The 17,189-nt window shown below is 46.2% G+C and overlaps 1 protein-coding gene across 2 annotated transcripts in view; it reads left to right on the top strand.

Annotated features, from left to right (window-relative positions):
• LOC121568726 (ubiquitin carboxyl-terminal hydrolase 22-like) overlaps nt 1–16,089 on the top strand; it is a 63,482-nt gene extending 47,393 nt beyond the window's left edge. For both annotated transcript variants that reach the window (XM_041879127.2, XM_041879128.2), the window contains 7 exons: nt 619–724; nt 4,818–4,976; nt 8,141–8,267; nt 9,005–9,096; nt 10,426–10,488; nt 13,716–13,865; nt 14,415–16,089. In XM_041879127.2, coding sequence (XP_041735061.2) covers nt 619–724; nt 4,818–4,976; nt 8,141–8,267; nt 9,005–9,096; nt 10,426–10,488; nt 13,716–13,865; nt 14,415–14,457 — 740 coding nt within the window. In that variant the 3' untranslated portion in view covers nt 14,458–16,089. The remainder of the gene's footprint in view (nt 1–618; nt 725–4,817; nt 4,977–8,140; nt 8,268–9,004; nt 9,097–10,425; nt 10,489–13,715; nt 13,866–14,414) is intronic.
• The last annotated feature ends 1,100 nt before the right edge of the window (nt 16,090–17,189 follow it).

The raw sequence follows: 17,189 nt of genomic DNA, 5'->3' as shown, positions 1-17,189 counted from the left end.
ATGTAAAAATGTAAATGTAAATCAGAGACCAGAGTGGTTTTCGTCAAGACAAGATGTATGATAAATGTATGAGATTTACAATGTCATTGTGTGGTTTAAAACGGAATATTATCAGTTAGCCTACAGTTGAAATAGGTTATAAGAGAGAACAGATTTGTCACGTCTGTCTGCCTGCATAAATTCTGCATGCGCTGAATCCTCAGTTGTGTCAATCGAAACGCCACTTTTGCCAAGGAGACACGTCTGTGTCAAATCTACCCATAATGCAGTGTTGTCCGCACTCGGCACCAGTGGAAATGTACTGAAGGGATTGAGTGAAGGGAAAGTGACAATGCCGCGCACCGAAGGGACAGAGAGCATTGTGGGGGGAATGACAATGTGCCCCACTGCACCGCAATGACACAGACAGGTCTGACTCAGACATAGAGAGGGTCCCGGCAGTAAGGAGGCCTCTGATTTGCAGTAAGGTAGAGGTTGTTTAGAGGTGCTAGAGAGAGAGAGAGAGAGCGGAAGAGACAGGGGGAGAGAGAGAGAGAGAGAGAGAGAGAGAGCTTTAAAAGTGCGTCCACAGTGGGTGTTGTGTGCTCGCTCTCTATCTGTGTTCTGTTGGTTACCTAGGAGATGACAACGGGAAGAAGGCCAACAATCCGAACCACTGTAGCTGCATCATTGACCAAATTTTCACCGGCGGCCTCCAATCAGACGTCACCTGTCAAGTCTGCCAGTAAGTGTGTGTGTGCGAGCGCCTCATCTTCTTTCCACTAGCCAACATCCCCCGTGTGTGTGTGGACGTGTTTAAACAAAAACATTTTTGGGGACATTTTGTTGGTCCCCACAAGGTCAAATGCTATTTTTAGGGTTAAGGTTAGGTTTTTAGGTTAGGGTTAAGGAAAAAGTATGGGTTAGGGGTTAGGGAAAATATGATTTTTAGTTGGACTGAGTTGTGTGTCCCCACAAGGTTAGATGTACAAGACTGTGTGTGTGTGTGGAAGAAGGAAAAGGTTGTATGTGTCAAGACTGCTAAAAGACTCACATTTGACATTTTGACATCCTCTCAAAGGACATCTGACATCGCCAGGAGGCAAGAACTCCTTTCCTCTGCTCTCTCACCTCCCATCCTCCTCCTCCCTCTTCTCCTCTGCTCTCACCTCCCATACTCCTCCCTCTTCTCCTCTGCTCTCTCACCTCCCATCCTCCTCCTCCCTCTTCTCCTCTGCTCTCACCTCCCATCCTCCTCCCTCTTCTCCTCTGCTCTCTCACCTCCCATCCTCCTCCTCCCTCTTCTCCTCTGCTCTCTCACCTCCCATCCTCCTCCTCCCTCTTCTCCTCTGCTCTCGCCTCCCATCCTCCTCCTCCCTCTTCTCCTCTGCTCTCACCTCCCATCCTCCTTCTCCCTCTTACCCCCTCCTTTCTCCCCTGCTCTACCCTCCCTTGCCCTTCTCCCTCTGATATCAGCTTCCTTCCTATTACCTTACTCCCTCCTTCCCTCCCTCCATCCTTTCTCCCCTACACTCCCATTCTCCCAGTGCCCACTACCCTCTCCTTGTGCTACAGTTGATTAATCAGCCTAGACCCCACTACCTTCTTGTGCTACGGTTGATTAATCAGCCTAGACCCCACTACCCTCTCCTTGTGCTACGGTTGATTAATCAGCCTAGACCCCACTACCCTCTCCTTGTGTTACGGTTGATTAATCAGCCTAGACCCCACTACCCTCTCCTTCTGCAACAGTGGATTTATCAGTCTGGAGTGACTCACCTCCCACTGCCTCCTCTGTCCTCTCCCTCCCCTACCTCTCTTCCCCACTCCCACCTACCTCTCTCCCCCAGTCTCACCTACCTCTCTCCCCCAGTCTCACCTACCTCTCTCCCCTCTTGCTCTCACCTCTCCCATTCTCCCAGTGCTTCCTGCCTTAGTACTCTCTTCTAGTGCCACAGTGGTCCTCTCCCTTCCACTCCCCTTGTCCTCTCCCTTCCACTCCCCCTGTCCTCTCCCTTCCACTCCCCCTGTCCTCTCCCTTCCACTCCCTCTGTCCTCTCCCTTCCACTCCCCATGTCCTCTCCCTTCCACTCCCCCTGTCCTCTCCCTTCCACTCCCCCTGTCCTCTCCCTTCCACTCCCCCTGTCCTCTCCCTTCCACTCCCTTCCACTCTCCCTTCCACTCTCCCTTCCACTCTCCCTTCCACTCTCCCTTCCACTCCCCCTGTCCTCTCCCTTCCACTCCCCCTGTCCTCTCCCTTCCACTCCTCCTGTCTTCTCCCTTCCACTCCCCCTGTCCTCTCCCTCTCTCTACCCCCAGTCTCACCTCTCTCCCCTTTTCTAACCTGCTCTCATCTTTCCCAATCTCCCAACACTGCCCCTTCACTGCACTCCTCTCATATTTAATTCATGGTCCTCTCCTCCCCGTGTAGCTGCTGTTGGGAGGTGGTTCTCTAGACGCTGGGCAGTCCTGTTACATTAACACAGAGCACACTGCACTCTAGTGCACTCTACTGCACATTATTGCAATCTTTGCACTCTACTGCATACTACACAGTGCTACATGGCTAGCCGGGCTCAGCCACACCTGGCCACACACAACACAACACAGAAGTTTGCTCCCATTAACTGTAGGACTAGCTCCAATATACCTGACTGTAGGGCTAGCTCCAATATACCTGACTGTAGGGCTAGCTCCAATATACCTGACTGTAGGGCTAGCTCTAATATACCTGACTGTAGGGCTAGCTCCAATATACCTGACTGTAGGACTAGCTCCAATATACCTGACTGTAGGGCTAGCTCCAATATACCTGACTGTAGGGCTAGCCCCAATATACCTGACTGTAGGGCTAGCTCCAATATACCTGACTGTAGGGCTAGCTCCAATATACCTGACTGTAGGGCTAGCTCCAATATACCTGACTGTAGGGCTAGCTCCAATATACCTGACTGTAGGGCTAGCCCCAATATACCTGACTGTAGGGCTAGCTCCAATATACCTGACTGTAGGGCTAGCTCCAATATACCTGACTGTAGGGCTAGCTCCAATATACCTGACTGTAGGGCTAGCTCCAATATACCTGACTGTAGGACTAGCTCCAATATACCTGACTGTAGGACTAGCTCCAATATACCTGACTGTAGGACTAGCTCCAATATACCTGACTGTAGGGCTAGCTCCAATATACCTGACTGTCGGGCTAGCTCCAATATACAGTGGGGAGAACAAGTATTTGAAACACTGCCGATTTTGCAGGTTTTCCTACTTACAAAGCATGTAGAGGTCTGTAATTTTTATCATAGGTACACTTCAACTGTGAGAGACGGAATCACATTGTATGATTTTTAAGTAATTCATTTGCATTTTATTGCATATATACCTGACTGTAGGGCTAGCTCCAATATACCTGACTGTCGGGCTAGCTCCAATATACCTGACTGTAGGGCTAGCTCCAATATACCTGACTGTAGGGCTAGCTCCAATATACCTGACTGTAGGGCTAGCTCCAATATACCTGACTGTAGGGCTAGCTCCAATATACCTGACTGTAGGGCTAGCTCCAATATACCTGACTGTCGGGCTAGCTCCAATATACCTGACTGAAATACAAGGAACTGTAAGGTTATCTCTTTAGCTACAATACTTCTTCACTATGTCTACTTGCAGCGTGTGCTCATGGCTTGGGTCCATTATACTTACAAGGAATAGTGGTAGTTTATCTCACTCCAGAACTACATGATTAGATACTATACCTTAATAAAGGCTAACTACCCAAACCACAGTCAGACATACTAATGAGAGGAGAATCAACCAATCATTCCAAATTCTACCAAAGCTAGCTTTCTTATAGCTAACTGAATGGAGTTGCAACCCCCTCCATATACCCCGACTGGACAGAGACAGTAGTAACCCCCTCCATAGCCCCCTACTGGACAGAGACAGTAGTAACCCCCTCCATAGCCCCCTACTGGACAGAGACAGTAGTAACCCCCTCCATAGCCCCCTACTGGACAGAGACAGTAGTAACCCCCTCCATAGCCCCCTACTGGACGAAGACAGTAGTAACTCCCTCCATAGCCCCCTACTGGACAGAGACAGTAGTAACCCCCTCCATAGCCCCCCTACTGGACAGAGACAGTAGTAACTCCCTCCATAGCCCCCTACTGGACAGAGACAGTAGTAACCCCCTCCATAGCCCCCTACTGGACAGAGACAGTAGTAACTCCCCTCCATAGCCCCCTACTGGACAGAGACAGTAGTAACCCCCTCCATAGCCCCCTATTGGACAGAGACAGTAGTAACCCCCTCCATAGCCCCCTACTGGACAGAGACAGTAGTAACCCCCTCCATAGCCCCCTACTGGACAGAGACAGTAGTAACCCCCTCCATAGCCCCCTACTGGACGAAGACAGTAGTAACTCCCTCCATAGCCCCCTACTGGACAGAGACAGTAGTAACCCCCTCCATAGCCCCCTACTGGACAGAGACAGTAGTAACCCCCTCCATAGCCCCCTACTGGACAGAGACAGTAGTAACCCCTCCATAGCCCCCTACTGGACAGAGACAGTAGTAACCCCCTCCATAGCCCCCTACTGGACAGAGACAGTAGTAACCCCCTCCATAGCCCCCTACTGGACAGAGACAGTAGTAACCCCCTCCATAGCCCCCTACTGGACAGAGACAGTAGTAACCCCCTCCTGACTACTAATATGACCAAGAGTATGAATATTAACACACACACACACACACCAGTCTTTCTAGCAACCCACATTACCTCATAACTCACTCATACACACACAATGTATCTCATTGAGCCTCTCCCCTCCCCTCTCTAGCGGTGTGTCCACCACAATAGACCCATTCTGGGACATAAGTCTGGACCTGCCGGGCTCGTCCACTCCCTTCTGGCCCCTCAGCCCCGGGGGAGACGGCTCAACGGTCAACGGAGAGAGCCACCTCTCAGGGGCCACCACGCTCACAGACTGTCTACGCAGGTATGACCACACGAGACGTCTGTCTGTCCATTCCCATGTCTTTCACCACGTCTATCCCTCTCTAGATGCCTGTCTGTCTGTCCGTCCCTCCCCATGTCTTTCACCACGTCTATCCCTCTCTAGATGCCTGTCTGTCTGTCCGTCCCTCCCCATGTCTTTCACCACGTCTATCCCTCTCTAGATGCCTGTCTGTCTGTCCGTCCCTCCCCATGTCTTTCACCACGTCTATCCCTCTCTAGATGCCTGTCTGTCTGTCCGTCCCTCCCCATGTCTTTCACCACGTCTATCCCTCTCTAGATGCCTGTCTGTCTGTCTGTCCATTCCCATGTCTTTCACCACGTCTATCCCTCTCTAGATGCCTGTCTGTCTGTCCGTCCCTCCCCATGTCTTTCACCACGTCTATCCCTCTCTAGATGCCTTTCTGTCTGTCCGTCCCTCCCCATGTCTTTCACCACGTCTATCCCTCTCTAGATGCCTGTCTGTCTGTCCGTCCCTCCCCATGTCTTTCACCACGTCTATCCCTCTCTAGATGCCTGTCTGTCTGTCCGTCCCTCCCCATGTCTTTCACCACGTCTATCCCTCTCTAGACGCATGTCTGTCTGTCCGTCCCCATGTCTTTCACCACGTCTAACCCTCTCCTCTCCACTAGACGCCTGTCTGTCCGTCCGTCTCCACTTCATATGGGCTACCATAAACATAGTATGCTGTCTAGTCTACTCTCATCTTCTATCCTACATGTACATATTACTTCAACTACCTCAACTAGCCGGTGCCCCCGCCCATTGACTCTGCACCGGTACCCCCCTGTATATATAGCCTCCCTACTGTTTTTTTATTTTACTTCTGCTCTTTTTTTCTCAACACTTTTTTGTTGTTTAATTCTACTTTTTTATTAAAAATAAATGCACTGTTGGTTAAGGGCTGTAAGTAAGCATTTCACTATAATGTCTGCACCTGTTGTATTCGGCGCATGTGGCCAATAACATTTGATTTGATTTGATCTCTCTCCACCTCTGCTACCACAATCATATAACCTGACTATACCAGACCTTTCGCACACCTCTCATCCTCCATTCTCTCTCTCTCTCTCCTCTCTCTCTCTCTCTCTCTCTCTCTCTCTCTCCCTCTCTCCTGTAATTTGATGAATGTCAATTTGCTCTTCTTTATCTTCCATCTCCTCTGTTTCCTGTGTCCTCACTTCCTCTCTGTTCCTCCTCCTTATTCCTCTCCCTCCTGTACTCCATCCCCAGTCACAGCCTGGGTGCTGCAGCATGCCTCTTAAAGGTACAGACAGGGCTGAGTCTGAGGGTTGAAAACATTGTTATAATATACACACTTCAAATCAAATTGTATTTGCCACATGCGCCAAATACAACAGGTGTAGACATTACCGTGAAATTCTTACTTACAGCCCTTAACCAACAATGCATGTATTTTTTAATAAAAAAGTAAAATAAAACAACAACAACTAAAAACCTTTTGAGGATCTGAGTACTCATGCCAAATCTTTTCAGTCTCCTGAGGGGGAATAGGCTTTGTCGTGCCCTCTTCACAACTGTCTTGGTGTGTTTGGACCATGATAGTTCGTTGGTGATGTGGACACCAAGGAACTTGAAGCTCTCAACCTATTCCACTACAGCCCCGTCGATGAGAATGGGGGCGTGCTCAGTCCTCTTTTTTTTTTTCCCGTACTCCACAATCATCTCCTTTGTCTTGGTCAAGTTGAGGGAGAGGTTGTTATCCTGGCACCACACGGCCAGGTCTCTGACCTCCTCCCTATAGGCTGTCTCATCGTTGTCGGTGATCAGGCCTACCACTGTTGTGTCGTCTGCAAACTTAATGATGGTGTTGGAGTCGTGCCTGGCCATGCAGTCATGGGTGAACAGGGAGTATAGGACGGGACTGAGCACGCACCCCTGAGGGGTCCCCGTGTTGAGGATCAGCGTGGCAGATGTGTTGTTACCTACCCTTACCACCTGGGGGCGGCCCGTCAGGAAGTCCAGGATCCAGTTGCAGAGGGAGGTGTTTAGTCCCAGGATCCTTAGCTTAGTAATGAGCTTTTAGGGCACTATGGTGTTGAACGCTGAGCTGTAGTCAATTAATAGCATTCTCACGTAGGTGTTCCTCTTGTCCAGGTGGGAAAGGGCAGTATGGAGTGCAATAGAGATGGCATCATCTGTGGATCTGTTGGGGCGGTATGCAAATTGGAGTGGGTCTAGGGTTTCTGGGATAATGGTGTTGATGTGAGTCTTGACCAGCCTTTCAAAGCACTTCATGGCTACAGACGTCAGTGCTACGGGTTGGTAGTCATTTAGGCAGGTTATCTTAGTGTCCAATGTATTGGGCACTTATTCTTAGTGGTGTGCTAGTGTGGATGTTGGATTGTTTTGGTTCATTCGGATCCCCGTTTAGCTTTTGCCAAGCAGAAGCTATTCTTCCTGGGGTCCTAGCCTTGGGAACATATGCTGCAGTGTGTGAAGTCTTTCTCTCTCGCTGATGAACAGTATCAGTCCTTAGTCACTTCGTTGACCACCATTGTTGGCCTCCCCCCTACAGAACACTGGTGACTTCACTGTTCCATCGACAGGCGTGGTCTGATCGGTGCTTAGCACTATATTGCAGCCTCTTGCAGTGTAACCATGGAAACTGACCTGTTATGTATCACTACAAACAAATTCTTATCTATTGTCTTTATATCTGTCTCTTCTTTACACACTGAGTGTACAAAACATTCTTTCCATGACAGACTGACCAGGTGAATCCGGGGTATGGTAATAGGTGCCAGGCGTACCGGTTTGTGTCAAACTGCAACGCTGCTGGGTTTTTCACGCTCTACAGTTTCCCGTGTGTGTCATCCCTGTGGAACGCTTTCGACACTTTGTAGAGTCCATCCCCCGCCGAATTGAGGCTCTTCTGACGGGGTGCAACTCAATATTAGGAAGGTGTTCCTGATGTTTTGTACACTCGGTGTGTTTCTACTTTATCTGTCTCTGTACCCTCTGAATGTATTATCTTCCCTCATTCTCTCTTCCCCCACCCCTTTCACTCCCCTCTCTCTCTCTCTCTCTCTCTCTCCTCATTCTCTCTCTCTCTCTATATACTCTCTCTCTGTCCCACCCTCGATCCCTCTCGCTCTCTTATCATTCCACTCCCTCTCTCTGCAGGTTCACTCGGCCTGAGCATCTAGGAAGCAGTGCCAAAATCAAATGTGGTGGTTGCCATAGTTACCAGGAGTCCACCAAACAGCTGACGATGAAGAAGCTCCCCATCGTGGCGTGTTTCCATCTCAAAGTGAGTCTCTCTCCATCGTGACGTGTTTCCAGCTCAAAGTGAGTCTCTCTCTGCTCCCGGCCAATCACAAGAGGCCTGCCATGACCACTAAGGACAATGTATTTAAATACAATATAAGAACATATGATATATTGAAGTGTAATAATATATAATAAATATATTTAAATACACTAATATATGAACATATCATGTCACACAATTCATTGTCATTCTCACTGTATGCTTATATAGAGGCCTATTATAACTACTGCTATCATTTTTTCTGTGTGGAAAGATTTGCCTTCCATTACTGTCACTACACCACACACACACAGTCTCTCTCTCACACACACACACACACACACACACACATACACACACATACTCAGTCCTCTACATGTTTTATTAATGGAGATGTGGGGGGCCATACATAAGCTTTTTATAATATTCATAGGGCTGTGCTGAACGTGGGATTCTCTCTGCTCTTCAGACTGATCCATGGCTGTTCTGATTCATCTATTACCATCAGGGCTCAAGTCTAACAGGGCTCTCTATTTCTCACAAGTAATCCCTCCCTTCAAAATGACCAGAAGATCAGGGATGAGTCTAAATCATGTGTCTCTCTCTTTCTCTCTCTCCCCTCCCCCTCTCTGCTCTCCCTCTACCCCCTCTCTCATTTCTGGTCCCTCTCTTCTCTCCCCTCCCCCTCTCTTTTCTCCCTCTTTCCCCTATCTTCTTTCCTCCCTCCTGGGGTGTAGCGGTTTGAACACTCTGCAAAACTGAGGAGGAAGATCACCACATATGTCTCCTTCCCTCTAGAGCTGGACATGACACCTTTCATAGCTTCCAGGTGGGGTAACACACACTGCAGATCTAAGCTCTGCTTTGGAAATATAAGACCCTCACTCCTCCTGCTCCAGCGCTATCAAATAATGAGATGTGTGTATGAACGCTGTGTGTGTTTTGTGTTCTCCATTCTCCACCATCAGGGCATGGGATATAACGTTCCTACAGTACCTTCCTACTGTCTATTCGTCATATACCCTACCTTCCTACTGTCTATTCGTCATAAACCCTACCTTCCTACTGTCTATTCGTCATAAACCCTACCTTCCTACTGTCTATTCGTCATAAACCCTACCTTCCTACTGTCTATTCGTCATAAACCCTACCTTCCTACTGTCTATTTGTCATATACCCTACCTTCCTACTGTCTATTTGTCATATACCCTACCTTCCTACTGTCTATTTGTCAGATACCCTAGCTACCTATCTACTGTGTATTCACCATTGGACAATGCTTTGGGGATGCCAGTGCCACACCTCTGGCTGTAACGGCAGTAGTCATGTAGTTCTGGCTGAAACGGCAGTAGTCATGTAGCTCTGGCGCTAACGGCAGTAGTCATGTAGCTCTGGCTGAAACGGCAGTAGTCATGTAGCTCTGGCTGTAACGGCAGTAGTCATGTAGCTCTGAATGTAGTGAGTGGCAGATCAATGGACAGAGAAATAGGAGAGTGTAGGAGACTCTCCGCTGTCTGCCTGCTTATTATACAGGACACCCATGCCCCCTAGTGGATATGTGGTACATGACACCCAGCGCAACATTGGAATAAGTGTTTCAACACTTTCATGTCATCCTCTGGGGTCTTTGTACTTGTAAATAGTTTATAACTGGACAAATTGTTTTACCCCAAAATCAATCAATCAATCAAAGACACAGTATTATGTCTGAATACTCATGACAGAATTCTAGTATGTGGTAACACTTTCCTTCATAACACTGTCATACAATGACATAACAGATTGTATTAACAGTCATCCTTGCCTTTCTTGCACTATCACTCACACTTGTATTTTCTTACTAGCACTGACTTTGCCGATTAACTTCTTTATTGAGGAGAAATGAGCGTACTATGACTGTGATATGTGGTTTTCTCACCCAGCTACCTTAAGATGAATGCACTTTAAGTCGCTGGGGATAAGAGCGTCAGCTTAATGACTAAAATGTAAATGTAACCGTCACTGTGAGACTGTCATTTGAATGGCTGTGTTTGTTATGTAACGTGGATGTTTCAAGTCAAGTGTAACCATGTATGTCTCTGTTACATATTGGATGATTTTCTTCTAAGTGTCATTTGATATGAGCATGCATGTGACTGAGTGTCTCTGTCCTCGACAGTAAAGAGAGCAGAGTGAATGGCCACTATCAACAGACAGTAGATGTGTTAAACAACGACAATAAGTAAGTATGTCCAAGTTTATTATGTGTTATGGTAAACAACAGCAACATATCGCCAGTAAACAGCACCAGGTCTGGGTTCAAATAAGATTGAAATGTTGTTTCAATACTGTATCTGGGCTTGATTGAGCTTGCCTTGCACAATGGAACCAATTCAATAGTTGCAAGTGCAAACATCGCCCACCTAGCACTCCAGGCAGGCTAAAGCAAACGCTGAAAGTATTTCAAAGATTTCAAATAGTATTTGAACCTAGGTCTGAATAACACCGTTGTCAACTGTTGCTAGGGTTTCCTTGTATGCCGTTTGTCATTTATTTGACAACAGGTGCACAGAAAAAAAGCTAGATTAATTTCATTATAATTGTTTCCATTCTAGCACAACGGCGAACGTTAACGGCGTGGAGCGTCCTAGTCCGACTCCCAAATGAAATAAATGAAACACTATTAAAAGTAGCTATATTTTTCTCATCCATGGCAGTTACAATGGCATTCCTTTTCCAATACATTTACCAGGGTTAAATGAATCAGTGTTATACAGTACCATTTCTAGTTGGTAGTTTAGTCGAGTATTCCTGACCATGGTCCGTGTGACTATTTAAATTGATGGCCCCTCTGACTAGTTCACATGGTCAGAGAAATAGATGGATAAACTAAGAGGAATATGTGAAGCCAGAATAATCAGGTGAAGTCGCTATATACCACCAGCTGTGTTATAAAGTACTTTACTTCTCCTCCCTTGCTTCTCCACTAACTCTCCACTGTCCCTGTGTGTGTTGTGTTGAGCCAGGTATTCTCTGTTTAACTCTCCACTGTCTCTGTGTGTGTTGTGGTGGACCAGGTATTCTCTGTTTAACTCTCCACTGTCTCTGTGTGTGTTGTGGTGGACCAGGTATTCTCTGTTTAACTCTCCACTGTCTCTGTGTGTGTTGTGGTGGACCAGGTATTCTCTGTTTAACTCTCCACTGTCCCTGTGTGTGTTGTGGTGGACCAGGTATTCTCTGTTTAACTCTCCACTGTCTCTGTGTGTGTTGTGGTGGACCAGGTATTCTCTGTTTAACTCTCCACTGTCTCTGTGTGTTGTGGTGGACCAGCTATTCTCTGTTTAACTCTCCACTGTCTCTGTGTGTTGTGGTGGACCAGGTATTCTCTGTTTAACTCTCCACTGTCTCTGTGTGTTGTGGTGGACCAGGTATTCTCTGTTTAAATCTCCACTGTCCCTGTGCGTGTTGTGTTGAACCAGGTACAGTGAGGGAAAAAAGTATTTGATCCCCTGCTGATTTTGTACGTTTGCCCACTGACAAAGAAATTATCAGTCTATAATTTTAATGGTAGGTTTATTTGAACAGTGAGAGACAGAATAACAACAACAAAAATCCAGAAAAACGCATGTCAAAAATGTTATAAATTGATTTGCATTTTAATGAGGGAAATAAGTATTTGACCCCCTCTCAATAAGAAAGATTTCTGGCTCCCAGGTGTCTTTTATACAGGTAACGAGCTGAGATTTGGAGCCCACTCTTAAAGGGAGTGCTCCTAATCTCAGCTTGTTACCTGTATAAAAGACACCTGTCCACAGAAGCAATCAATCAATCAGATTCCAAACTCTCCACCATGGCCAAGACCAAAGAGCTCTCCAAGGATGTCAGGGACAAGATTGTAGACCTACACAAGGCTGGAATGGGCTACAAGACCATCGCCAAGCAACTTGGTGAGAAGGTCACAACAGTTGGTGCGATTATTTGCAAATGGAAGAAACACAAAAGAACTGTCAATCTCCCTCGGCCTGGGGCTCCATGCAAGATCTCACCTCGTGGAGTTGCAATGATCATGAGAACGGTGAGGAATCAGCCCAGAACTACACGGGAGGATCTTGTCAATGATCTCAAGGCAGCTGGGACTATAATCACCAAGAAAACAATTGGTAACACACTACGCCGTGAAGGACTGAAATCCTGCAGCGCCCAAAATGTCCCCTTGCTCAAGAAAGCACATATACAGGCCCGTCGGAAGTTTGCCAGTGAACATCTGAATGATTCAGAGAACTGGGTGAAAGTGTTGTGGTCAGATGAGACCAAAATCGAGCTCTTTGGCATTTACTCAACTCGCCGTGTTTGGAGGAGGAGGAATGCTGCCTATGACCCCAAGAACACCAACCCCACCGTCAAACATGGAGGTGGAAACATTATGCTTTGGGGGTGTTTTTCTGCTAAGGGGACAGGACAACTTCACCGCATCAAAGGGACGATGGACGGGGCCATGTACCGTCAAATCTTGGGTGAGAACCTCCTTCCCTCAGCCAGGGCATTGAAACTGGGTTGTGGGTTGGTATTCCAGCATGACAATGATCCAAAACACACGGCCAAGGCAACAAAGGAGTGGCTCAAGAAGAAGCACATTAAGGTCTCCAGACCTTAATCCCATAGAAAATCTGTGGAGGGAGCTGAAGGTTCAGTTGCCAAACGTCAGCCTCGAAACCTTAATGACTTGGAGAAGATCTGCAAAGAGGAGTGGGATAAAATCCCTCCTGAGATATGTGCAAACCTGGTGGCCAACTACAAGAAACGTCTGACCTCTGTGATTGCCAACAAGGGTTTTGCCACCAAGTACTAAGTCATGTTTTGCAGAGGGGTCAAATACTTATTTCGCTCATTAAAATGAAAATCAATTCATACCATTTTTTTCAAAACATGCGTTTTTCTGGATTTTTTGTTATTCTGTGTCTCACTGTTCAAATAAACCTACCATTAAAATTATAGACTGATCATGTCTTTGTCAGTGGGCAAACGTACAAAATCAGCAGGGGATCAAATACTTTTTTCCCTCACTGTATTCTCTGTTTAACTCTCCACTGTCCCTGTGCGTGTTGTGTTGAACCAGGTGTTCTCTGTTTAAATCTCCACTGTCTCTGTGTGTTGTGTTGAACCAGGTGTTCTCTGTTTAAATCTCCACTGTCTCTGTGTGTGTTGTGGTGGACCAGGTATTCTCTGTTTAAATCTCCACTGTCTCTGTGTGTGTTGTGGTGGACCAGGTGTTCTCTGTTTAAATCTCCACTGTCTCTGTGTGTTGTGTTGAACCAGGTGTTCTCTGTTTAAATCTCCACTGTCTCTGTGTGTGTTGTGGTGGACCAGGTATTCTCTGTTTAAATCTCCACTGTCTCTGTGTGTGTTGTGGTGGACCAGGTATTCTCTGTTTAAATCTCCACTGTCTCTGTGTGTGTTGTGGTGGACCAGGTATTCTCTGTTTGCGGTGGTGAACCACCAGGGCACCCTGGAGAGCGGCCACTACACCAGCTTCATCCGCCAACACAAGGACCAGTGGTTCAAGTGTGACGACGCCATCATCACAAAGGCCAGCATCAAGGATGTGCTGGACAGTGAAGGGTGGGTAGTCAGACACCAGGGTCATTTTCTTTAGAAAACAGACTGAAAGAAAAGACTGAAACAGGGAGGGACTACCCAATAGAAAAACGCTCTGTTTCGTTTTCCATTGTAAAAGGTTTTGACCGTGGGTCGTGTTCAGTGGGGTACGCTGTAACAAAACGTTTTTCAACAGAAAACAAGTTCCGGTAGTACCAAGTTCCTCTCAGTTGATTTGGAAGTGGAATTCCTGTGGGATTGCAGTTCGATACCCGGGTCAAGTTCAGAACGACCTGGACAACTACTGCTACTACTTAACAATAACAACACAGATTCTCTTTTTGTTTTTTTGCAAAGTGTTTTGTGTGCCCTTCTGAACACAACGTTAGATTGCCTTCAATTTAGATTCAATTGACCCCAACTCTAGGGGTCGATTCCATCCAAACACATTCTTATAGGGTTAACAACACTGAACAACCCCACACAAACTAACCACATTTAAGTCTAACTCTTCATGTACTACTAATAATAATAATCACATTTAAGTCTAATAGCTATTTCCTTTCCCCTCAGGTATCTCCTATTCTATCACAAGCAGTTCCTGGAATATGAGTAGCCTTACCTTGGAGACCGCTGACTCTGCGGAGAACCAACCCAACGCTCAAAGAGATGAGAGGAACCAACCAATAACTGGGGAACAGAGGACGATAAAACACGAACACACAGAGAGTCTAACATAAACAATGACTAATAAATAGTGAAAATTCATGCAAAACCTGTGTTCAAAAACAGCACTGAGCTCCCGGCATCTACTTGACACACTGAATAGAGAAAGAGAAGGAGGAAAAGTGGAGTGGCATGGGGGGGAGGAGCCCTCCCCTCACTCTCCCTCACTCCGCCCCTTTTCTGACAGTGGGGCGGAGCCTTGGCGAGAGTGATTGACAGTTCTGTGGAGAGGAAAGAGGGCACATTGGGGCTACAAACCCCAAAAACGACAGTATTCGATTCTGACTTCCTGTTTCTTTCCTCATGGTGCTCTCGTTTCAACTGACCAAGCATTTACCATACAGTCACGATGGGATGAGATTGTAGACGTCTTCAGATCCATACAGAACTGAATGCAAAAACTATATATACTACAACAACAAAACAAAAGTATGGTATTATTTTTTTTAAACAGCAAACATTTTCTTTTTTCCTAAAAGATATGGTTATGATTCTTATCATTTGAATTTAGTTCTGGAATGCTGTATGATCCCTCTAGTACATCTATTTTTTTAAAGAGGAAAAGTCAGAGAACTGAGAGCGCGAGACGCCATCCTTGCTAGTTTCCTGGTAAGCGTAGCCAAACACGAAAAATGGACTTGGAGCAAACTGAACGTACCCGTGTTCAAACTATTTTTTGTGTTTTTATTTTTTTGTTTAATTTCGGTTGAGGGCAGGGAATATCAATTTTTTTATTTAGCGACTCGTTCATTGAAATTCTTTGTTTACCGTTTCTTTCCAGTGTCCATGTTCTTCTAGTCGTTCTGTTTTGTTGCGGTGCAGTAATGTCCCTTCCTTGTTGTCATGGTACCTTCAGAAGATGTTTTTTTGGATGTAGTATTCTTTATTATCGTGGAAAGTTTTGTTGGGTATATAATGATGGTGGTGATTTAAATTGGCTCACTTTTGGCTGTTGAAACATGTATTTTGGGGATAAGCTGTAGGTTTCTTGTGGCATTATGAAGTAGAGGCAACTGTAGCTTGGTCACAGATCTGTTTGTGATGTCTTGCTAGCTGGCATGATATCACAAACAGATCTGGGAGCAGGCTAGGCACAGTATGCAGTATATTTAGAGGATTAGAGGCCATGGCTATCAGACTGCTGTGGGTCTTTTTAGAATGCAACCACTCAAACTGAAGCCCTCTGCAACACAGTAGGGTGCATACCTGGGGGAAATCGCTTGCTATTCCCCATATACTGCAGAGACAAATGTAGTGCTCTAGGGAATAGTGTGCCATTTCGAACACAGACCTAGAATCCGTCAACTAAAGCGATGTGCTAACGTAAGCATACTGCAACACAGCTGTGCAGGTCTAGGGCAAAACTGAAATGGCTCACTATTCCCTATATACATAGGGAATAGTGTACCATTGTGGACGCATGTCAGTCTTAATGTCACCTTGGGCAATAATACCTCCATGCCTACAGCTCTTCTCTGTTACAAGACTCCATTGACCATGATGTTTGTACTGTACTGGTGTTGGGAGGGGGGGAGGAGGGGGGGGTGGCTGATGATGAAAGATTGCATGTACACGGTGGCGCTGTCTGTTTGCTGCACCCTCTCCAGCTTTGAATCCATCAGTGTTCTCTTAATATCCATAACAACAACAACCACACGTGGCTTGTTCAGACCAAGGTTGTGTTCATTAGGCACCAAATGGAAGAAAACTGACTGAAACAGGGAGGGACTGCTTGGGCTTGTCCAATGAGAAACGCTCATTTAAATTTTCCATGGCAAAACGTTTTAAAACGTTATCCATCGCGTGCCCTGATGAGCACGACCCAATGTGGCTCGAGGTATATTGCATCTGCAGTGCGGTAACACAGTGCTCTATCCAGTATGCTGTCTGAATTCTGAGTTTAAAAAGAAAAAACCAATGTGTTGTTGTGTATTTTATGTTTGAATATCACTGTGTATGTAAAGATTGAAAAAGAAATGTGGGAAAATGTATACCACATTGATACCACAACACTTTGGGTCTGGTTCAGCTGCTCGGTAAACAAACAAGTAAAAAAAAAATATATATATATATATATCTTCTGGTCTGCTACAGATTAGTCCATTATTGAACCCTGAGCCTGAACAGATGGGGGGTCGAAGAACAGAGAAATTGCATGTTTTAAATGGTCGCACCACCAAGGCTTCCGATGCATTATGGTGGTCTGAGAGAAGAGCGCCACCCAGAGGTCATTCAGTAATGCAGCCCTAACGTATGAGGAGGTGAGAGGAGATAGACATTCTGTTTCAGTGATTAAACTCGGAACAAAACTTTTTTCTCTTTAATATAACATACTCTGTGTCACCATTGCCTGATTTCTTCAGTTTCAAATCTGTTCACTCTTTTAGCGCTAGTGTAGTGTGCAGTCGCATGGTGTTGAATGACACAACGTTTGGAAGAAACGCATTTTGTAGAAATTATTGTCAGATAGATTGAATAGCTGACACCATTTCCTATTCTACCTGCAATGCTCAGTGTTTCACGTCCCTGAATACATCCCTGTAGGTACACCACTAACACAGAGACAGAAGATGGAGAACTGCCTGCCACAGATGGAAAACTGCCTGCCACAGATGGAAAACT

Source organism: Coregonus clupeaformis, chromosome 7 (genome assembly GCF_020615455.1).
Source record: "Coregonus clupeaformis isolate EN_2021a chromosome 7, ASM2061545v1, whole genome shotgun sequence".
Taxonomy (NCBI): Eukaryota; Metazoa; Chordata; class Actinopteri; order Salmoniformes; family Salmonidae; genus Coregonus; species Coregonus clupeaformis.
The sequence above is the reverse complement of the archived record's forward strand: the minus strand, read 5'-3'. Positions and strand labels throughout refer to the sequence as shown.